We start from the raw sequence: 25,061 nt of genomic DNA, 5'->3' as shown, positions 1-25,061 counted from the left end.
CGTTTTGCTTTTTTTCACAGAACCCCTTGTTGTACACACATTTTCCTATCAAATATGAATTTAAGTAATTTTTGTTACCTGCATATTATATTTACCTAATCCCCTATTAATGAACGTTCAGTTGTTTCCCCTTTCTTGCTGTTGTAAGCAACACTCCACTGGACATCTGTGTGTGTGTGTGCATATTTTGTGACTTGTTTAATTATTTCCTTAGGCTAAGACCCCCAAAAGTAGAATAGTTAGGTCAAAGGGTCTGTACATTTTTAAAGCATTTGATATGCATTGTCAGGTTATTCTCCAGAACTATTATAGGTGTACAGTCCACCCCGATAAAGGGGGGTAGAAGGTGAATATTTTTTTAATGTGCTTTTGTCCATTTGTATTTCATTCTGAGTTACCTGTTTATCTCCTTTGTCTTATTTTTCTATTATCTTTCATTTTCCTTATTTACTTTGTTTGATAGATAGATGACCACATATGTATATACATAGATATACATATATATACAGACAAGAGCTTTAAACACTTTGCCATATATGGTACATATTTTTCTTTTATTTATGGTGGTTGTTAATTTCTACATAATCCAACTTTAAATTATAAAGGTATTTATCTATTTAATTCACATTTATGTTTTCTTTCTTCTAGTAGTAGTAGGTAGATGACATCTCAGTTTTGAGGGGTTGAAATGGTATAGTGCCTTCTATTCATATTTTTGGGTCTGTGAAGAAAATTTTGTATTTTTAAGTCTTCATTATAATCATATTTATATATGTTATTACTTTGTATTGCTTGGTTTCTTTACCTGACTTGCCCCTGGTAAATCAATAAGAGACTTTAGTTATGCCAACAACAAATATGATTGATATATGAGCATATCACTTTTCTTGCTGTGAGCAACAAATTATAAAGTAGGAAAGTTTAAGTGAACATTAATATCATATAGTGCTAAATTCTGGTTCTGTGTTTGAGATGAACCCCACTGTGATTTTCCTGGTGGCCTATAATTAATCAAGAATTAGTATGACCATTTTAAAGTGGAAATTCAGTAAAAACTATATACATTGCTAAACTATATGATTTTTATGATGTAAGAATATCATAAAGTAAGGGTTTCTATTACTTGGGCCTTTCTTTTTTTGCTACTATGAAACATGTGTAAGTTTTAACTTCCTTTTCCTCTGTAATGGGCATTGGTTTAAAATTATTTAGATGTGACTTGTTGTTAATAATGCATTGATTTAAGGGCATTTCTTATAATAATTAAAAGAATTCATTTAAAAGTAAAAATATACTGACATTTCCTAAAACTGCTTTTAGGAAAACAGACAAAACAAGTCTGTTTTTTCTATTTTCTATTAAAATGCATGTTGGATGATGTATAACAAATTCTAAACAGTATGCTTACTGCTGCTTATTGATTCATCTATGTTTAGGTATTATCAGCTCATTCTAAGAGATGAAGATTTAGCTCATTTACACCACCACTTTATTTCTTTTTCCTACTAATGTACTAGCATATTATATAATATATAATTATCTTAAATTATATAATATCCTTGTGTTTTAGTACGATCATATAAGAAGTGGCCTATATTAATATATGTAACATTTAATCCTATGGCCTCGTTAAGGAAATTTTTTATAATAAGCAAAAAAATAAATATTGTAAAAAAAATCTTTTAAAAGTAAAAATATACTGACATTTCTTAAAACTACTTTTAGAAAGACAGACATGAAACAACTCTTTCCTGCTTTCTACTGGAAACATTTTAGAGTCCTAAATCAAATCTGTGGGATAAGCTTCTTGGAGAAATGAAATATTTGAAAGATTGAAATAATGAAGCAAACTAGATTATGCTCACAAGTGGACTTAAATAGCTTAAAGAACAATGCAGCCAGTAAATACATTTTTACATGTTTCTCTTGAGGTATAGGCAATTTCTCAAATGTCTTTTTCATATACTTCTTTATGAGACTCTCCTGTATTTCACTAACAAAGTCAAAATATCTAATTTATTGCTTTTATTGCACCGCCATTAGTTGATCATATTCCTTAAAATTTCAGAAGTTTGGGGGAATGATGGCAAATGGCAGATTAATATCTAAACTCTGTTTACTTCTTCATTAACCACTTAACCAGTCATCAAATATTTGTTCATAATTTCTTTTAACCACTTAGCAAATATAATTTAGTGATCAGACAAATTAATTCTAATTTTATTACTATTTTTACTGTTTTTGTTTTGATATTAAGCTGTGGCTTATATTAATAGCATATTTTATTCTATAAAATGCTACACAGGCTACACAAATGTTAATGTTCTTATGTTGTAATCTAGGTAACATTGTGTTAGAATTTGGAATACTCCTGATGAAAATTGTATTTTTTCACTATCCACAATTTTAGCACTTGCATTTAGAGTTAATTTTGAAAGTGGTTTTAATACTTAAAAGACTTTGAAAGGCTTGTAAACCTTGGCAGTCTCAACAAATGTTTTTTTCTGACTTCCTTTTTAAGTCTCTTTATGGACTTACAGTAAACAAACTTTTTGAAGCGGGAATCTCTAGCCATAATGTAGGAACAGATAAATAGAACACTAAACTGCTTTATCCTGAAATGCACATTTTCAGCTGTATATATGATGCCTTAAAGCACCATATAAATATTTTAAGATATTTCCTAAACTATTAATGGTTAAGTATTACAAAGACTAGGATTGGATTCATTAAGCAAAATTTACCCTAGGGTTTAGAAGAGAGACTTTTCTATATCTTTCATTAGCTCTGATCTGTCTCTGATCACTTTTCAAATCCTGGTCTAAATTGTAGGACATAGTCATTTTGAAAAGTTATATTATTTAATCATATAATTTTCATTGCCTACCCTCTTCCCTAAACCTCTTCCCTAAAGGAGTTGATGAATAAATCTCTAGCATTGTTTATGCATTTTTTGCTAAAAAGGCTTTATAACTATAAAAACAACAATAGGGTGCATTATATTGTTATTTTATTAATATGTGCCTTCAACTATTTGAGGTGTTAAAAAGCCCTAAGAGATCATCTTGAATTTCAAGATAACTATGTTAGACCTTTATAAGTAAAGCAATACCAAAGTTATTTTTCAATGAACATTTTCTCTCCAGGAAGTTCCCAAACTGTTCTTTAGAATTATATGTATTCTAGTTAATTTGAAAACAGTAATAGAAAATGTCTTGATCCTTAAAGTGGTATCCTCTCTGTTTAATCATCTGAATATCTCAACAGACCTGTGAAGAAATTAAAGTATATCTTACCTTCGTATGGAATCTAAATGTAAAGATAAAGATAGGTATAAGAAATATCATTAAAGCTAGAGGTCTTTAGGACACTTAAAATATCTGAAAGCAAACTGATTAAATCCATGTCCTCATACAAAATATATCTTTTATTTCTTAGAATTTTTGCTATCTAAGCTTTATTTTTATTTCTACTATTTATTTTGTGCTATAAACTTTAAAGCATAACAGAATTACACATGCTAACATTCAGATTTCACAAGTGGTTTACCTCTTCCCTGAAGAAGAGGAATTTTCCTTCACTCCTGGGACTCATGACTTTAAATCCATTCTGCTCATTCTCACCATATTGAATGATTTATTTTTGCTGATTGATTCACATTTTTATTGGCCCTCTTTAAATTACTAGGTAGATAACTGTTCTGCCTTTCTTTTTGTTGCATGCTAGGGAAAACATAAGTAGGAGAGTGAGATGGTAAGCCAGTGGAGAATGGGGCTAAATAAAAGATCTTTCCCACCTTCCCTAGGCCTAGAATGTTCATTTTGCCCTTCTATTTGATTGCCAATTCCATTTCATGTTATCTGCTTGCATGTTTCAGTTAGACTCATAGCTTTGGCTAGTTTGACCCCACTCAGAGTCCACAGATTTGGGGTAAAGCTATCCCAGGACAAGCAAGAGATGTGATTTTGGACTGCTCTTTCCTTTTATAGCCCCAAAGTTTAACCATTTTTCTTTTCATTAAAAGCTTCTGCATGTGTGTGCATGTGTGTGTGTGTGTCTGTCTCTCCCTTCTCCCCCTGCCCCCTCCTTTTTTCCCCCTCTTCACCTCCACCTCCTTTTAAAATTCAGTTTATATTTTTATAAAAGTAATACCTGCACATAATTTAGAAAGCTAACAAGTACTATAATATTTGTGTAAGTATTCCTTGCCCTATTGCTGCCCACTCCCAATTCTTATTCACCTTTTAGCTATTTCTTTTGATTTTTCCTCCTAATTTCTAAATTTCAAATTTATACTGCTAATTCTTTTTGTTTATATTTTTCCAATTTTAGATGTTATCTACTTACTTTTATTTCATTTTATTTTAAAGGATTTAACTCCTTTACAATGTGTATACATTTCCTCCTGTCCCCCTTTTTGCCAAAAGAGTTTTTCACCTTTTTAGAAATAAATCTCTAGAGTGTTATCAAGTAAATATCGTTCTCTGTTGAGCTAAGAAGTGTATAAATTCTCTTTCTTGTACAGCTTTATGGTTTTATGTATGTAGTATTTGGTTTTTTTCCCATCCTCTTTCTTGTTTTCTCCTTTATTCTACGGAAGTACATCCTCCAATAAATTCTGGAGAATGGGTGCATAGGAAGTAAAATTTTTTTAGACCTTGGATGTACAGCAATATTTTTATTTTCTGATTGACTAGGTACGGAATTCTAGGTTGGAAATAATTTTTCTAAGAACTGTGAAGACATTGCCTCATTGATTTCTAGATTCCAGTGTTGCCATTAACTGTCATGCCATTTTTATTCTTCATACTTTGTGTGGGACTTTTTATCCCAGGAAGATTTTGGGATCCTTGGTATTCTGAAATGTCACAATGCTATACCTTGGTGTTAGTCTTTTTTAAGTTCATTATGCTAAACAGTTTGTGGGCCTTTTGCTCTGGAAACCTTTATCCTTTCACTCTGAGAAATTTTCACATATGTATTCAAGCACTTCCACGTGCTTACATACATAAACCTCCATAATATGTTTCTGCCCTTCTTTCTGTTCTGTCTTTGGAACACTTATCATTCTGATGTTGGATCTTCTGGATTGATCCTCTAATTCTATTATCTGTTTTCTAGTATTTACCTCTTGGTTTGTTTTTTCTTCTTTCTAGGAGAGGTCTTCCACTTTATCTTAGAACCTTTACTTTTATTTTGTTTTCCTCTCATTTTAAATTTCTAAGAACTGTTTCTTAAAATTCAGTGTTTCTTCTTATAGCACTTTGGTTTTGCTTCATGAATGTAATAATGTCTCATTTCTCAGAAGATATTAATTATGGTTATCCTAATATACTCATTTATTTCCTCTCACTTTTTTTTCCTGTGTGTAGTCATATGTCTTGATTATCATGTTGAAAGACATACTCTCAAATATCTGGTGACCCTGGTTGTGTTCTGTGTACATAGTTCGGTCTTTCAGCTAATGAGCCATATTTCCTTCTGCTCTGTTTTCTGTGACTTTTTCTCCCCCTTTTCGCTCATGGGGTCTGTATGTACATGCTTTGATTTGGTTTTGATGGGGTTTTTGTTTGTTTTTTCAAAATTGGGATCATGCTGTATTTAAATTTCTTTACTGCTTCATTTCATGGGATATTTTCCCAAATCATCAGATAATCTGTAAAATATGGCTTTAAATAACAGTGTAATTATGTATGTCCCATGTTTTATTTAGCCATTATCCTAATTGATTAAATTCTCCCTGTGGTAGGAGCTTGGTGTAGGTAAAACATGGCTTCTGGATTATCAGAAGGCCTGAGTTTGTGTGCCAGTTCTGCCTCTCCTTTATACTGTATTATCCTTTTACTGGTCCAGTGAGTTTCCTCTGTGCTTATTAGTAGTATGGTTTTGCCCTTAACTTCCTGATAATCAAGTAGATAGTAAGGTCCAGAGATATGGGGGAAGTGCATTCCTTTTCATGGATCTCACAGCCCAGGGAGTATAGAAAAGAAACCAGAGCCTCAGGTAGAAACTTTGCCTCTTTGCCACCAGTGCTGGGAGCAAGGCCCACAGGGTTGGGCACTTTCTGTTCAGTGTTCCTTTCTACGGTGAGACAGCTAGACCAGGACTGAATCTTAGGGCCTCTTAGTGCTGCTGCTAGCGTTCACATATTGTCATTTCACTGTATCTCATAGTGTTGTCTCACCCTTTCTCCTCCTACCCTATCTACTCCCTCATCCCTGTTCCTCATTTAAGGAACTTCAGTGACATTCTTCCAGTGCCTTTTACTTCACTCCCAAGGATAGCATTGAAGGATGAAGTGGGGAAATTATAAGTTATTCTCTCTATGCCTTCCTTTTTTCCAGTTCTAGCTACACAATATTTCTCATAAGGTCCTCTACTGTCCTGGTGTGCAGATAATACTCTTCTCTTATTTCTAACATTAGAGCAAGTTTTCTCCTATTTCTATTATATGGTCATTTTAAAAGGAATCTGGAAGGGGAGCTACATACCTCTACTCAGATTACCACCTTGGTTAAAACTGGTTTTCTTTTACAAAGTTAACCTTCATATCTCTTCTTGTACTATGGGTGTTTCTAAGGCGAGACATTTAAGGCGGAGCCAACCAAGGACTGGATCTTCTAGTGAGCAATTTAAGTATTCAGTGCCTTTCTATCTTGTGCCCCTACCAAAAAGAAAAGGTTCTAATATCATGTATATCATATATTACTTGATTAATGCATTCACTACAAGACCACATTTTGCATTTTCAAGGCTTCGCTAAACATGGATTTAAAATGCATTGGCTCCTTTTTAAGTAATTGAATGTTCAAGATAATTAACAAGATATTGGGAGTGAAGCAGTCAGCGCTTGTGTCTGAAATCACAGTATGTCTATGTCTGGAAGTGAAGATAAATGTTTCAGTTGTTTGAGGGTGTTTAGAGATGAGAAAGTAGAGTGCCTGACCTAAAAGGAGATCCCTTTCCCATCACTCTATTAACTTACATCTTCCCCTCACATTGCTTTTTGTACAACTTCCTAGGAGCCAAAATCCATTTTCAATAAATTTTCTTCTGTCTGCCACCCTTGTTCTAGAGCCATTTCCTACTTAGCCTCACTCTCCTTCCTTCCTTTTCCCTACCCCAGCATGATAATAACACCCATCATCTCTAACTAAGAAATCATATCCTCAAACCCCAAAGAGCACCTGCTGCCTCAAGTCCATGAGTATCCAGACCAGAGAGGGAAGGAGGCAGGTTCTAAAACACCTGAATTCACTTGGATCAGAGCTCCTCAAGGGGACAGGACTTCAAGCCTGATGAGTGGGGGCTGGGAGCAGGTAATGTCAGTAAGAAGAGAATGCCAAATTTGAGGGATGATATTTAGGACCTTTTGAACTTTTCTGTAATTGTGCATGTCAGATGGTTCATGGTTTTATGGAATGTTGTCAGTTTCTGTAAAATGGTATAAAATTAATATATACTACTCCTTTGTGTGAACTCCTTATCTTTGTTCCTGATTGTCAGACACCTCATCACACCTATGTATGTTATTACATACATTCTGGATTTACTTTATATAACTTTTATCTGATTATTTGATTACCACACCCTTCCCACATCTATCACTACTACTACCACTCGAGTCCAAGCTCTTGTTATTTCTTGCCTGAGCTATAGCAATAGTCTTGTTACTGTTCTTGTTCCTTGTTTCCTCTCTTACCCATTCACATTTTCTCCACACAGTAAGCAAAGCAATCTTTTTTTAAAATGTAAATCAGATCACATCATAACCATGCTTAGAATCCTCCACAGATATCCCTTTGCACTTGGAATAAATCCAAGCCCTTATCCATATATCCTAACACAGGCTGGCCTCTTTCAATATCTCTAGCTTCTCATTTCTTCTCTCCCTCTAACTCACTACACTTCAATCACACTAGCCTTCTCTCGTTTCCTTGAGCTCAACAAATTTATTGTTGCCACTGGGTCTTGCACTTCCTGTTTCCTCTGCCTCTTTCCCCAGATCTTTGTAGGCCTGCCTCCTTCATAGCCATTCAAGTCTCAGATCACATATCCCATTCTTAGAATCACCTTCCCTGGCCATCATAAACCACACCCCTCCTATCTCCCATCACCCTCTACTCCACTTTTCTGTCTTACTGTCTTTACAACTCATATATCATTATTAACATATTAAGATAATTTATTTTTCTGCCTTCTCCCCTCAGAAATGTAAATTCTTAATTGTTCTGTTTGCTGCTATATTCTCAATACCTAGAAAAGGTCTGGAACATGGCAGTGCTTAATACTAGATGAATGAACAAACAGTGAATCTTTTTATGCACATGCAGTCCTCTTAGGTTGTTTTTCTTGTTCCATAGCTGACTACAGCCTTTTTTTTCATTAAATAAACGTTGATACCGTATTGAAAATAATAGTAGTAACTTCTTTTAAAGGTCTCGACGTTATGGTTATTGTTATTATTTGGACATGAATTTCAACAAGTCATATTCACATAACCATGGATCATAACCATTTCAGAGCAATAGAAATGCAGTACACCTACACTGTGCTGGAGAATTAAATTTCCAAGACATGGTCTAGAAATAACAAAATTTTTCAGAACATAGGATACCTGCTACCTTCTATCCTTAGTATATGATGTAGTAGGCTGGTTCTTTAGATGGAGAGACCCTGGAGAGAAGACTTGCTTTCCTCCCAAGCAGCTGCCAATCTTTTCCATCCCAATTTATAAGAGCCTACCTTATAATAATGCATTTTTAATGTCCTGTCACCTCCTGTGTGGCACCTCTATTGCTGAGGTATTTCATTGACTACCATTACCTATTAGAGTCCCTTGTTCTGAAAGTCCTTAACTACATGATTCCTTTTCTCGTTTTATGGGCCCTTTTTAAAGGAATTATAATCTTCCTCCAGGTTCCTTCTTTGTCATTTCCACTCTGTAGGCCAAAGAATTACAGAATCTTGTTAGATAGTATTTTCCCAGGCTGAATCAAGGGAAACTACAGACTCCCCAAGCCTGCTTTTCTGGAAAGTTACTGCACATCCTCTAATGGAAAAGTACAGCAGATCTCTTTTATAGACATAGACCTAGCATATCCAGTGGTTGTTGTAGCCTCTAATCCAGCACCCTCCAGTTTGCCATACCCACTTAAAGTATTCTTGCCTAACTAAAGGGGAATGACTATTTATTATATAGTTGTGTTTATATATTCTGGATATCGTATTCAAAATGAAATCTCATGTTGTTTATCGTGCTCTTTTAGTCTTCAGGAATAAATGGAGTCATTATCCCCTTACAGTTACAGTGAATTGACTGTCTAATTTTTATTTAAGCCTTTAAATCTTATTTTGCTCTGATTATCTTCTGAACCTTTCTTAGCAACTAGTCAGCCTAAGTAGTCCTGAATTGACCATCTATTTTCTGCTCTCTTTTTATTTTATCTGTACTTAATAACTGAGAGGATAGAAAGAAAAGAACCCCCTGGATTTGTATTTTGTACATGCTGTGTGTCTGTAGCATCTCTCCTTTCAGGTCCAGTAAAACAGTGGAATGTGAGTCCATTATCGGCCTCATCTTCATGTTTCTCCTTCAAGTTATCATATCCTATCAGGAGAGCAGAATTATAGCTAAAGATAATGTCATTGTAAGATTACTATTGCTTTCACTGCAAACTGTTACTTAGTCTGATCATACCAAAATTTGATATTGGATGTATGTTTAGATTATCCCAAAGAACTGGTAGATTTTTTTTTTTGGTGTGTTATGGAAGACACCCCCCCGCTTTTCATGCTGTTTATAAGCAATAGAGAAAACATGGTCCACCATCATGGGAATTTGCCCACTGCCACTCCAGAGATTATCCCTCTGTAGATATGCACAAGAAAAATAGTTACTCTGGATAATCCTTATCCCTTGAGGTTTCATGGTCCATTGTGTTCTAAATTTTAGAATGTTGTTACCACGCCTGCATGTTCAAATAACACTTAGATGTGCCTGCTTTCACAATACCTTGGGTTTATATTACAGTTTATCATCAGCCTTGATAAACTGGATATCTGATAAACTGAAAGTGAAATATATTCAAACAATATATTGTTTGAAATATATTCTTTTGGTGATAATGGTGTGCTGGGTATTGATGGAATACTGGAAAGTAAATTACAGCTTACCCTGTGAACGTCACAATGCTAACAGTTGAAGCCTATATTTCTAGAGCCTTTCCTTGAGCTCTAAGTATTTTATAGATATTATCTAATCCTAGAAAATCCCTGTACATAGAAAGATAGTATCCCCTTTTTTCTGGGGGGTATTAATGCCCACACTGCTTAAGTGAGTTGCCCAAGGTCACTCAGTGAGTTGTTGGTGAAGCCAGAAATAGAATCCAAGTCTCCTGACTCCCAATTCAGTTTTCTATCCTCGATATAGTTTTCTATCCTCTACATACCCCTGCTCCCTCTCCTGGGAAAAGAAGTTAATCTTCCAGCTATTAATAGCCACCAAATTGGTGGTAGCAGCACAGTGGAGAAAAGTTACTGTCTTTACACTGCAGCATTAGTATAAAAATATCTGGTAATGGAAAATTTGACAAATGTCATGTAAAAGGGAGTGGAAAATTATTTTAAGATCTGGATCTCATTTATCTAGTTCTCAGAAAAGTAAAATTCCTTAGTAGAACAGGGATCATATTTTTCTTCCTGTTTTTAAATTGTATTTCCTAGAGGGTAATTGTCAACCTAGCCACAGCAGAGTCTACTGTCAACTAATGTAATAAGAATAATGCATGTACTGTTGCTGATTGTTATAAGTGTATTTTCTAACTTGGTTGAAAGTTTGAATTGCTTTATTGAAATACACAGCACTTATTTTATTCAGCTTTCAGTGTTACTTAAGTTATTATTATATTGTAAAGCAAATATAACATCAATTGGGAATTTTACTGCCTGATTTGAAAACATGGTGAGAAATACACATTATAGTTTCTTCCCTGGACAGCACACTCCAAGCAGAGTTACTTTGTGTCAGGCACCATGAAGTTTACCAGAATGAAATAGGCAAAGCAGAAAAAATATATATTAATTTAAAAATGCAACATAAGTACACTGGAGCTGATCAAGATTATTGTTATATATGTAATCAAGTCATTATTTTGTACACTAAAAGAAAGTGAGAAGTATTTATGTACTTAAATATTTAAGCATGTCTAATATTGTGGGAGTTCACACTTAAGTTCAAACAAAACAATTTGTCTCTTAATTTTGGAGCAAGGAACAAGAATTCCCCTACTAAAAATCTCTGGGCATTATGTTTCTGTTTAAAGATTACTAAACATCTTTAATCAGGGGAATGACATGATCAGAATTATGTTTTAACTGTAAGTGTAAAAGAGGCAGGATTGGTGAAGATTGGGAAATGCAAGGAAAAAGTAAAAATCTAGTTATATGGGACCCACATGACTGAGAAGGTAATGGCAAGAGGATAATTAGAAATAGAGTGTGTAGCCATAAAAAAAGAATGAGATAATGCCATTTGCAGCAACATGGATGGACTTAGAGCTTATCATACTAAGTGAAGTAAGTCAGAGAAAGACAAATATCATATGATACCACTTAAATGTGCAATATAAGAAAAAAGATACAAATAAACTTATTTACAAAACAGAAAGACTCCCAGACATAAGAAACACATTTATGGTTACCAAAGGGGAAAGGAGGGGTAGGGATAAATTAGGAGTTTGAGATTAGCAGATTAAAAACTACTGTATGTAAAATAGGTGAACAACAAGGTCCTACTGTATAGCACAGGTAACTATATTCAATGTCTTATAATAAACTATAATGGAAAAGAATCCAAAAAAGAATATATATATAAAACTGAATCAATTTGCTGTACACCAGAAACTAACAATGTTGTAAACCAACTATACTTCAATTAAACAAAGAAAAAGAAAAGAAATAAGAATATAGAATAAGAGGGTCAGGTACAGATCCTTAGAGAAATGTATACATTTACTGGATGCAGTTTATTTTCATAATTGCCCAATATCTCAAGATAGCTGTATCTATAATATTGATATTAGCTACTTAGTATCTATTTTCTGTTGTAGAATTTCTTTATAATGAGTTTATTAACTTTAACGTTATTAGCAATAACTTTTCTTTCCAACTTATTTATTTTCTTTTAAATTTTTATCAATTTGGCAGAAAATATACTTATTACTGGGGGTCTTTTTTTTCCTTCTCTTAACTGGTAAGGTTATTGGAAAACTATTTAGGCAACATTATTGAACTTCTTTTTAATTTTGTTGAACAGGCACATCTCCGAGTGAATCTAATCTGCTTAAAATTCCTCCACAAAAAAGAACCCGAAGAAAATTAATGCCTTCTCCCTTGAAAGCAAAACATCCCCAAAAATCTACACTGTCTGAAAATATGCAGCTCAATGATTCCCTCAGCAAAGAACTTCAACCCATTGTGTATACTCCAGAAGACTGTAGAAAAGCTTCTCAATATCCATCTGCAGTGACCTTATTAAAATCATCATCACATACTACCAGTTTTCAGGCCATCAACTCAAATACAAACAGTGATAATTCTCTGAAAATGTTGTGTGAAGTAGATATCCCTCTCAGCAAGAGAAAAGAATATGGCCAGGAGGATTTGGAGTCTACATTTATTATATGTGAAGACACCAAGAGCTTGAAAAGTAAATTACCTGAACAAGAATCACTACCAAACAATAACATTTTACAAAGGTACACAGGACTATTTGCCAATTCTTCTTTTGTTTTATTTACATAGCCTTTAAACTATTAGCTTTCTTTTTCCTCTGTAGGTATATTTAAGATCTGTTTCATAGATGAAGTATGCTATCTTGATTACAAAAGTCAGTGTTTTTACCTTCATTAAATCTTAATTGTCTTTCTCTCTAAATATTAATCCACTAACACAATATTGTGAAGTCTTTAATTTTAAAACTTAAGTTGATTGACACTTGTTAGGCTAGAGGAGACCTTAAGATATATTTAGTTTGTTCTTCATACTCCAAAGTTAAGATGTTCCAAGCCATCAGTGGATGATTACCAATTGTTTATTATTATTCATTAATATCTTCACTAAAGGAAATACCACAGTTTCTATTGATGTTTAGCAAACCTCAGCTCACTCTGAAATAGTCGTAAGTCTAAGGTGTGGTTGACTGCATGTCATCCAAGCAAAAACATATCCTTCTCACTTAATATGTATGTTCACAATTAATCTAAATATGGGAAGAATGATACCTTCACCTTTCTATGCTGTGGGAATGCAGAAATCTATCTATGGTTTAAAAAAGAGAAAAGAAAACCCCAGGCAATCAAGGGAAGTTTATAGTATTGAATAATGTTTTCCTTTATGTATTAAGACAAAATGATGTTCTAATTATGGAAGTGTATGCCCCCTTTTTTCTCCATAGTACAAATCAAAATTAGTCTTTTTATTTTTCATTATTTAATATACAGGCTTGCCCCTTCTTCATTCTCAACTAAACATTCTCTGCCTATACCAAGCATAGTACCATCCTACATGGCAATGACTGCTGCTGCCAAAAGGAAACGGAAACTAACAAGGTACATTTAAACATAAACTGGTTCAGGCTTTATACATATGTAAGATCATCTTTATACTTTGTTTCCTACAGCTCTTTTTATTTCTTGTAATTAGACTGTCAATTCACATTTAAGCATACACATAGTAAACTGCTCTGAATGCAGCACTAGTTTTATTTATTTATTTATTTTTGGCTGCACTGGGTCTTTGTTACTGTGCGCGGGCTTATGCTGCTCTTCTTTGTGGTGCGCGGGCTTCTCATTGCATTGGCTTCTTTTCCTGCAGAGCATGGGGTCTAGGCACACAGGCTTCAGCAGTTGTGGCACACGGGCTCAGTAGTTGTGGCGCACAGGCTCTAGAGCGCAGGCTCAGTAGTTGTTGCGCATGGGCTTAGTTGTTCCGTGGCATGTGGGATCTTCCCGGACCAGGGCTCAAACCCGTGTCCCCTGCGTTGGCAGGTGGATTCTTAACCACTGTGTCACCAGGGAAGTCCCAGCACTAGTTTTATATTATCAAAGGGAGATCTTGATAAAGCCCAAATATTTCACTTGATATTTGTATAAAGTATTCCATATTTCAGATTATTAAAAATAAATTTAAAAGTCTTCTGGCCTTCAGAAAGGTCATTTAAGTTTTCTTCTGTTGACAATTTTTACTCATTTGGTATTTCTCCCTTCAGACATTACTGAATTTCTTCAGTCCTAAAATTATATTATTTTAATGGATTTTGATATATGACTAAAATGCGATGAGTGAATAGACTTCTGTTTCTGGCTATGACATTGTAGCTTGTATCAGACCAAGTTTTCCATCAGGAACAATTATAAAAGCTGATAAAATTCAACTAACAGCTGCTTGAAGGCACTCGGGAATAACCAAAACAGCCAGGACTTGAGGGTCTAAGATCCCAGAGGAAAGGAAAACAAGTTGTGGAGAACGAGACCTTCTCTGCCTCTTTTTTTCCATTTAGCATTTGCCAGTTCATGGCATCAAATATAGAGGTCAAGCCAAAAATGGAAGCCTATAGCTATCAACATCTCACTGAGCTAGGGAAACAAAATCTGTGTAGCTTTTGCCCTCAAGGTATTGGCCAATTTCTAAACTCTCTGTAATAAGAGGCCACAAAAACCAACTAAAAGTGGCTGCCAAGAGGCTAAAGTAATAAGCAGAGTTTTGACCTTCTCATGGGACCAGGACACAAAAATTGTTGTTTAGGGATCATCATGGAGAAAAGGCCCTGTTAAACGCCCAGGGTTTTATTTGAAATCTTTGAAGGCCTATGCTTTAGGTAGGAGTGGGGCAAACTGGAAATAGACTGGTTCTTGAAAGCCTGAAACAGACCTTTGACCAGTTCAATCCCACTTTGGATCAAGGTGATCTATCTCTATTTTGCCTACTTGCCAGAAGAAAATTAAATCATCTCTGAAGAATATACCACCTCCAGCCTCTACAGTTTTTCATATGCAGTGTTTAGCACTTAAGCAAAAGTTACCAAGAATGCCGGGAGACAGGATGAAATGACTGAAAATCAAGAGAAAAAAACAAATTAGAGAAGCAGTGATACAGATATTGAGATTATCAGATAGGGACTTTAAAAATTTAATTGTGATTAAGTTCAGTAAAATAGATGATAATTTCCCAGAGAACTGGATTCTATTAAAATGAATCAAATGGATATTCTAGAACTGAAAAATAGAATATACTGAAATTGCAAACTCAAATCAATTTAACAGATTAGGCATGGCAGAAGAAAGTTTAGTGAACTGTAAGATAGGTTAATAGAAAAATATTCAAACCAATTGCAAAAGTATAAAAAGATAAAAATATAGAGAAGAGCAAAAAGAGACATATGGGACACAATTTAAAAGGTCTAGCATATGTGTATTTTGAGTCCCAGAAAGAAGTGAGAAAAAGAATGGGAAAAAACAGTATTTGAGAAGATGCTGGCTAATAATTTTCCAAAACTGACCAAAGTTGGCAAATCACAGGTTTGAGAAGCAAAGCAAACTGCAAGCAGCATTAATACAAAGAGAAACATACCTAGGTACATAGCAGTAAAACAGCTAAAAATTAAAGACAAGGAAAAAAGTCTTAAATATATTGAGTTATATGACATGAAGCCCATTATATAGTCTTTATATCCTGTAGCATAGAATGCAATGACAAGATACAGTGAATGGTTAAATTGTAAAATGGATCTGACTTGCTTTACCTCTTTTTCTTTATCATGTGATTATGGAGAGAAGAGCATACGATCTTAAGATAACTCTTTTTTAAGTTTCCTATGTTCCACCATGGACGTGTTATCATCCGGGCTAGTGCTAACAAATTTACAAACGCCTATTTATTTGTGCCACATAGAGTATCATCTCATAGTTGCATTTAGCATCTGTCCAAAGTACCAGTGGAGTCTTGAAATGTTTATGTTTAAAATTCATGGATTGATTTTTCCTGAATGTCTCTGACTATCCATGACATTTACAATTTTGTATTTTGCTGTGTCACAAATTTGAATTGTGCAATTAGTCATATATGGGAATCAGTCACTTAGCCTAGCTAACCACCATCATCTGTTTTACCCATCTTGTCACTAATTTTCATTGTGTGAGTCATGTTATTCTTTTCTTTAATTAATGCTGGGGACTTTCCTTGTTCTTCACTGGTAACATGCTCTGCTGTTGTAACTAAGATGTAGCAAAAGTTTATAGCTAAGAATAACTTTTAAATGTAAACAGAGTCATTATCAAAACCAAATGATTTTTCAAGAAATGTCCTGGTATGTAAATTGTGTATTTGGAGTGGGTTTAGATGAGTTAAAGGGCTTCCGAAATAAAATTAAAGGACAGCTAAAGAAAGCAAGATTTCTCATAGCCTATTAATTGCTCTGTTACATTCCCTCTGGTACCAATAATTAGATCCTGCCATTAACTAAGGTTAAAAGAGATTAATGCTAGAAATGTACATAATTACTTTTTAAAAGAATCTTCCTTTCGCCCAATTAAATCTACATGAGCTTGAGAATAATGGACTCTGGTATTTTCCACTTAACAGCTTTATGTACATATTTAGGTGTGTGTATATTTTGTTATGGTTTTTAAAAATGAGGAACAGCTCCATGTATATAATTACTTCTTTTATTTTTTATCAGTTTTTCTCTCAAAAGAAAAAAAAAAAAAAATTAGCATCTAGAAGCACTGGATATTCCAGAAACCTACCAGACTGAATTTTTTAGTAACTACTGAAATTGAGAATATCAGATGTGTAATCATTTCAATTTATATAATCACTGTAACAGACTATTTTAACTAAATGTATCAATTTACCAAATACACAAATATATATGTAAATTTTTTCTTATAAATTATATTTATTAATTTGGGGTTTTGTTTGCTTTGTGTCTGGTTGGTTGGTTGGTTTTTTGTTTGTTCCACAGTCTTTCTTGGCACTCAAAAGTGGTCTCACACCTACATACATTTTTGGTTTATTTTGAAAAATGTCTATGATTCCAGCTAGAAATTATCTCCACTGAAAGAATATGAGATGCATTATGTTTATCAAGCAAAAATATTATACCTATGTAAGGGAACAAAAGACTAATCTTAACTTTTATTAATAGTTATGAAAATACATTTGGCATACAACTAGAAGATTCTGTAGGTTTCTTCTCAAAACAGTCTTTAAAATAATTTGAATTTGTACCCATACCAATTTTAGGTCTTTTTATTTTGTGATCTAATATAAATCTAACAAATTTATAACAAATGTTAAATATTTTATTAGTTGACTATGTTACCTAAATCCTAAAAATGTTTGAGTGTGTTTTACTTATATATAAATACATAACTTATTTGATTAGGCTTTGATTTCATTCCTAGAAATGTGAGTTTTATTCAAATAGATTTATTCAAAACCCTGATTTTCAAATAAAAACAATCTGTGAGTGAAAACGAGGTCTTAGAACTAACCAAAGTGAAGAATCATACCATAAAATAATAAAGAAAACCTTAAGATATATTGCAGGGAAAACAACCCTCATCGAAAGTAACCAGCGACATTGATCTTTACTCTTGAAGACATAAAATCACCAAATGACCCAAAAAGAATTTTTGCCTTAGACAGCTGATATATATATATATGTATGTGTATATATATATATATATATATATATATATATTATCAAAACTGTATGTTTTAGTATCCAAAATAGATTTATAGTAACTTAGTTTATTTGGCACCATTTGTGAATAGAAAATTTCTACAACTGAATTTGTTTACTTTCATAACACAAGTACTTCTCTGTAACCATTTTGGGAAGATATTTGCATTCTTGAACAGAGCTGGCAAAATCATCATTATGAACACCGTAATCATTTCTCTTACAGGCTCTAGAAAATTTAGATACATAGGTTGACTTATTTTTCCCAGCATTCACTGTGCTTATACCCGTTTTTCTTTGCTAACATATTAAATTGCCATTTCTGACTAGTTTCATTGAGCATATAACCCATATTCTCCTGTTCCACAAACATAAACCCACATCACTTTACCACAGGTTTAGGATTACCAGAACAAGTTGTTGCCATAAAGGGAAGCCTCCAATTGTTAATCCAACTGACAAGCAAATTAATATCAACTTGTAAAATGGTATATAATATCTTGACTAGCCAGAAATTTCCTAAAATTAGCTTATTTGAATCAGTGTGGAAAGGGATGTTCATCTCCCACTTTGACCTCCAACCCTGCCTGCTAAAACTTGATCCTCTGTAGGACTGGGAAGGGTTGGATTGCTATTTTTCAGGACCCAGATCAATCTCATCTCATCCACAAAATCTTCCATTTTTCATTCTTCTTCTAAACTCAGGAACCTGCGGCTTCTAGTAGTTTGAAAACCTGTGGTGCTGTTTTTTGTTCTGCCTTGTATTATTTTGTGTATTTGTCCTATTTTTCCCCCATCCCACCATATATCTATTATGTAAGTTTTCAGGACATGGGTTGTTTGTGCCTTACTCACTTGTATATCCTGTGACATGAGGCCACAATAGGTGTTTTGTAATATGTCAACTCAAATTGAGTTAGAAATTTGACCCATTAATAACATGAGAGTGATATAAATTTTTGAAGACAAAACAAATGAAAATACGTCATTCTTTTCATTTCACTTTCTATAATTGCAATAATCAGAGAGAGATTCTCATTCTATTACCATGCTTTGATTTAAAAACAAGGTTTGCAAACAATCTCACCTGTTCATATTCCCCAGATTAGGGGTTTGGTAATCTGAGATTAGTTTTTCACCTCTTGCAATGTGCTCCTTATCTCTACACTTTGAATAACAGTGCTTGCATGCAGTCCAGCACAGCACCCTGAAATGTTCTGTTAAAGAATTGTGACATACACCTCTACTCATAATCTCCAATTTGAATAAACGTCATTAAAATCACACACTGCTAAACTTCCCTATGGGCCAAAAATTTATTTAGTATCTCCAATTACTTCTATGGGATTTTACAACTTAATATTTTAGTATTTCACTTTTTCTTTAATCATTATTGAATGTAGAATATGTATTTGAATTTAGAGATATAAAAAAAGAATTTACTAAAATAAAAATTTTCCCTTGAAGCTCTACATCAAATACCTCACTAAGTGCTGAGGTAAATTCTGGATCTGCCAAGCGTGTTCACCAAGATAATTCAAGTGATAAGCACTTCCAAGAAAACAGACCAACAATGGGTATGTTTCAGCTCTTATTCTGATATTTAATAACATGATTAACTAACATATGTATAGTACTTTACATATTTTTACAGTGTTTTCATGAGAGTCTCCTTTTGTACTCATCACCTTTATTATTGTACATGGTGAGTGTGGTTATCCCTGTTACAGATAAGAAAACTTAAGACACAACATAAAAAACATGCTCACCCAAGATCACAGAGATATTTCATGATGGAGCCAGAACCCAGAACTGGATCTCCTAACTCTATATTCTGTACCCTTTTTGTTATCCATACTGCCTCGTATTGCAGAAGAATGTGTAAATAATTTAACTAATAATTGAAATAATTAACTATGTTATTTAATAGGTTAGTGATTAAGTATATTTTACAGATAAACTATATCCACTTGAAATTTTTCTCTTAGCCTCTTATTTTTAATAATTTGGCCTCTGATTCACTTGTGCAATTATTGTGAGGTTCCAGTCTATACCTAGTTACAATCATATTTTAACTCCAATTAGCAAGTTGAAAAAAAATGCTGATGGTGGTGATTACATCCTCTCATTGCATATGGAGGTGACATGAGTCCATGGTAAGGAAACATCTTCAGTGAAACTAGAGGTATATAGCACCCACCAATTTCTAGGCCTTTGTGTCCAGACCTATGTTTCTCTGACACTGTAGTTCCTAAGACTTCAATCAGGAAGTATTTATTTACTATGCAGTCACTGTGTGCTAGGTTCTGTGATGAATATAAAGATCATTAAGACCCAGTTTGGTTCTTCTCTAAAGGAACTTATAATTATAGCACTTGGAATTTAAAGGGGTTTCATGAGATAACGAGTATGTTTAAGAATGACATGAAAACTATTATTAATTTTTTTCTGTCAATGCTTTTTCATTAGAGTAATATAAAATTTCTCAATAGCTTTGCCAAGCTGCATTGATAAATCCTGAATTCTTGTGGTGCCCAGTGGCAGTTGTTTACCTTAAGCTCAGTGGAAATGTCTTTCGTGCAGATTTAAAAATCAAACAATGAAGTCCTGAAAAGAAGAATTTACTATGATTATTTGGTTCAACATGCCATATTTAATAATGTTTAACATTGTGTATATGCAGTTGTTGTAGATATGTACTGTCCCACTGGTCTTCTGAAAAAGTTCTCCAGGAAGTCATAATCCTGCAACCAAATAATAAATTTATGATAATTCTCAAATAATAGAGACTTAGGTTTCCTAATATGCTTATTTTCTAAGAATAGTATAAAATGCATCAAATATCTTATATGTAAAGAGAGATGAATAATCTATAGAGAAAACAGTGGGAGAGAATACTAAACTACAGTACTTGCCAAAGAGGAAAGATTTTGCCTTGTTAAGGATAATGGAGCACTTAGAAAAAGGTATTAGTTTAAGGGAAGATAATGGTTTATGTACATTAGGATATGCAAGTGAAAATGGCCAAATACACATCAGGAATTACTAGAAAAGTAAAAGAGAACTGGGGCTGCCTTCCTTAGAATGTATTCAGCTGACTCCAACTAACAGTGTACAAATTAAAAAGAAAAAAAAAAAGGAACATCAGTGGGAAAGAAGGAAACTCTGTTTACTGAGCATTTAGAGAAATAAGAAATAGTGTCAAGAGAATATGTGCCCCTAAAACTAAAACCTAATGTGATCAAGAAAATGGATGAGAGATTAGACAGACCCATAAAGAAGTCAGTGGGCCCCTTTTGTAACAACACTTCGTTGAGTAGAGAATCATTGTGAACACTGAAGAAGAACCAGAAGAGTGGACATAGATAGATGGAACACATTTTAGAGGTAGCCGTGAAAGGAAAAAAGAGCTATGGGATCAGGATCAGCACATTAAGAAGTACTGGACTCAAGGGCTTCCCTGGTGGCGCAGTGGTTGAGAGTCCACCTGCCGATGCAGGGGACACGGGTTCGTGCCCTGGTCCGGGAGGATCCCGCATGCCGCGGAGCGGCTGGGCCCGTGAGCCATGGCCGCTGAGCCTGCGCGTCCGGAGCCTGTGCTCCGCAACGGGAGAGGCCACAACAGTGAGAGGCCCGGGTGCCGCAAAAAAAAAAAAAAAAAAAAAAAGAAGTACTGGACTCAAATGATACTTCTAAATTGGAAAAATATGGAAGTTTGAAAGTCCTTGGGAAATAATCCAAAGAATGAAAAACAAAAGTTGATGATGCACAAAAGAAAGGGAACAATGTTCACAGAAGTAGTCTTTCCTTAGTTCAAGAACAGAAGTAAATGTGGTAGTTTATTCACTGACTTCACTTGATAGCTTTGGGGCAGGGGAAGGGGTGTACGTACATGCGCACTAAAACTTCAGTTTACAATGTGGAGAAATGAATTTCTACTTTCAAACCAAGGGTATTAATGTTTCTTTGTTGGTGTTCTGTTTTAAATCAGGTTAATTAACAGCTGTGAAGTTTAACGAATGGTGAAAATTCTTTTTGAATGATACTTTTACCATATTTATGTATCTTTTTATTTCTTCTCTAGAATATAAAAGAAACATCCATAAAGTAAAGCCAAGCATGGTTAGAAAATTTGGAAGAAATATTTCAAAAGGAAATCTAAGATAAGTCTCTTCAAAATCAAGGGAAATGAAATTGACAAGTCAGCTTTTAAAAGGGTTTGTTGCCAGTACCCTTTCAGAAACTTCTTAAAAATCTTTGAAAGAAGACCATCTTAAAAGCTAGGTTTACCCAAATACCTTCAGCAAGCAGAAAACGAAATTCCTTCTGTTTTGTGCTTTTGTATTCTAAGCAAATGTAAAATTTCAACAGAAAACGTGTGTTTTAAGTTTCTAAAATATTTGCTGCCCTTTAAAATACATAAGTCAGTATGGTAGCAACTCAGTTTTACTATGCTACAACAAGTTGATTAGGACATTTTAGAAAATAGTAGACTTAAATTATCTTTACTGTTTTTTAAAAATAAGGAAAATTTAGGAGTGATAAAATTATGACCCAGAATTTATTTGGTCTTTTCTTTCCAAAAATACTTTGATGTACAAATGTACATATATGTGCCCATAAAGTTGTTGTAAATATTATTTAAGTAGTCTTCATGAATAAAATACTAATATTGTTTCTCACTACTAGATACATTAAAGTTGTAGATTTTATAGTGCTTGCTTTTCTGTCTCGTGACTACCCCTTACACACCTTAAACTATTTTTTATAAAATGTTACTTTTGTATATTTGTATTTCAGATTAGCTCAAGATATGTGGCACTAGAACCAAACCTGAAAATAACCCATAGGTTCCTTACTGATAATGAGAAGATGTTTTAATCATTTTCTCTGCTATAGGAAGTACATGAAGCTGCAACTTAATCTTATGTCCTTGTTCACCTGCTTTGTTTGCCTTGTTTATCTTCTGAAAACAACAAGTATTTGGTTAAATGAACTTCTAATTTCATATGGCCTAGGACCTGTCCCATCAAAGCAAACAACCATTTAACAACAAGCTGCAAATTTTAGACCTTTCTGTTATTAGTCATGTTTTTCAAATCAAAATCTAGTTGAGAAAGTATGAGATGGAATAATGATCTTTGAAGTTCCTTCCAACTGTGACACTCATAATTCCATATTCATAAAAGTATACCTAGGATCTGATGTAGGGAGAACAACCATAGACAATTTTTGTTTTCCCTTTGTCATTAGGCCTTTGGTTGTATCACCTATTTATCAGCTACATTAGCGTCTCTATTATTCCTTTCCATCTATTTTAGGTAATTATATGTTTCAAAAGAAATCTTTTTACCACATACTGATGAATGGCTAGCTAGCAGGATTGTGACCCTACCTCGTGGTCCACCTCACACCATAAGACGTGAGTGATTTTCTTATATGCCATTTTTATCAGCTAGGGATTTCACCTTCTGTAAAAGTTACTAACAACGCCTTTGCAATGCAGCCACATTAAGGGGAAATTAGAGAGAATAAATAGTAATGAACGTGGGAAAGGAAAACTGTGGAATATATGAATAAGGAAAAAATTCATGCATTTAAACTAAAACAAGGTGCTATTTAATAAGTCACTAGAAAGCAATTTTTAAATGAACTTATGTAGAAAATAGACCAATCATAAATATATGGCTAAATGAATTTTCACAAAGTGAACAAACCCACTAACCAGCCCTCAGATCAAGGAATAGAGAATTATCAGAATTCTAGAAGCCTCTCTTGTATCCTACCTCCCTCTAAGGGTGACCACTATCCCAGCACCATAGATTGATTTTTAACTAAAATAATTTATTTTTGTTAAAAAACAATATATTATTCCAAAAAGAACTGTAAACAATAAAAATGTGCTTCCTCCTCCCCCACTCCACCCCCGCTACCAATATCATCCCCAGTTGTAACCACTGCTAATAGTTTAGGTACCCTGCCCAGTCATTTATTTTATTCATATACAAACCTATATACTTGTTTTTTAATTAAAAAAGTATCATACTATTTGGTTTGCAATTTGTTTTTTTATTCTCATTTGAAAGCAGCGTGGGCATCTTTGTAAAATTTTTAAGTGTGAACTTTATAAATACTGCTACCACAGATTGATTGCTCTTAGTGACAGGTGACAACAAATAATTTTTGTGAGGCAAATCAAAGATCAGAGAGAAAACCTAGATGATGCTGTCTCTTCTGACTAACACTGTACGCCGTTTCTGAGAACATTTTGGAGTATCCACTAGAACTTGTACATCATGATGTCCAAAGTATAGTCCACAGAACATGGCTCACCTAGATACTCTCTGCCAAGGAAAGGGTTCCATGTCAAAGAAGAGTGGGAACGGCAGCCCGCCAGGACGCAGACCGTGCACGCTGACAGTATAAGCCCCTGAAGTCTTGCAGTCAGAATCTTACTTGGTTTATCCCAGTAACTCCCAAATTCCTTTGAAACATCGAGCTCTTAAAAAAAATGTTTAATGGAGGATAGTACAGTGAACCCTCATATAATCATAATACTGAGTCCAATTACCAAATTTGTCCACATTTGTCTGGAATATCCCTTTTTTCCCTTGTTTTTCTTCCTTTGCTGGAGTGTTTTAAAGCACCCCAGATATCGCTTCATTTCATCACTGTACACTTGTTTATGAATCTGAAAATATGGCCATATTCTTATTTAATACAAAAAAGAATGCATCCTTTTATTAAAGCACTCCTGGTGATATCCCTAAGAACATCCTTTGAACAATGTTCTGGATTAATAATGGCTATATATACAATGGAATATTACTCAGCCATGGAAAGAAATGAAATTGAGTTATTTGTAGTGAGGTGGATGGACCTAGAGTCTGTCATACAGAGTGAGGCAAGTCAGAAAGAGAAAAACAAATACCGTATGCTAACACATATATATGAAATCTAAGAAAAAAAAAGGTCATGAAGAGCCTGGGGGCAAGAGGCGAATGAAGACACAGACCTACTAGAGAATGGACTTGAGGATATGGGGAGGGGGAAGGGTAAGCTGTGACGGAGTGAGAGAGTGGCATTGACATATATACACTACCAAATGTAAAATAGATAGCTAGTGGGAAGTAGCCGCATAGCACAGGGAGATCAGCTCGGTGCTTTGTGACCACCTAGAGGGGTGGGATAGGAAGGGTGGGAGGGAGACGCAAGAGGGAAGAGATATGGGAACATATGTATGTGTATAGCTGATTCACTTTGTTATAAAGCAGAAACTGACACACCATTGTAAAGTAATTATACTGCAATAAAG

The 25,061-nt window shown here is 34.2% G+C and overlaps 1 protein-coding gene across 1 annotated transcript in view; it reads left to right on the top strand.

Moving 5' to 3' along the window:
* KIF18A (kinesin family member 18A) overlaps nt 1-22,358 on the top strand; it is a 79,362-nt gene extending 57,004 nt beyond the window's left edge. Inside the window, exons 14-17 of the mRNA XM_029207017.1 lie at nt 12,317-12,758; nt 13,503-13,610; nt 19,214-19,323; nt 21,831-22,358. Of these exons, the coding sequence (XP_029062850.1) occupies nt 12,317-12,758; nt 13,503-13,610; nt 19,214-19,323; nt 21,831-21,913 (743 nt within the window). The 3' untranslated portion in view covers nt 21,914-22,358. The remainder of the gene's footprint in view (nt 1-12,316; nt 12,759-13,502; nt 13,611-19,213; nt 19,324-21,830) is intronic.
* Nucleotides 22,359-25,061: the final 2,703 nt, after the last annotated feature.

The sequence above is a fragment of the Monodon monoceros genome, unplaced genomic scaffold (genome assembly GCF_005190385.1).
Source record: "Monodon monoceros isolate NGI ecotype Baffin Bay Population unplaced genomic scaffold, NGI_Narwhal_1 Super_Scaffold_7, whole genome shotgun sequence".
NCBI lineage: Eukaryota > Metazoa > Chordata > Mammalia > Artiodactyla > Monodontidae > Monodon > Monodon monoceros.
This window is presented reverse-complemented; position numbering and strand designations above follow the sequence as displayed.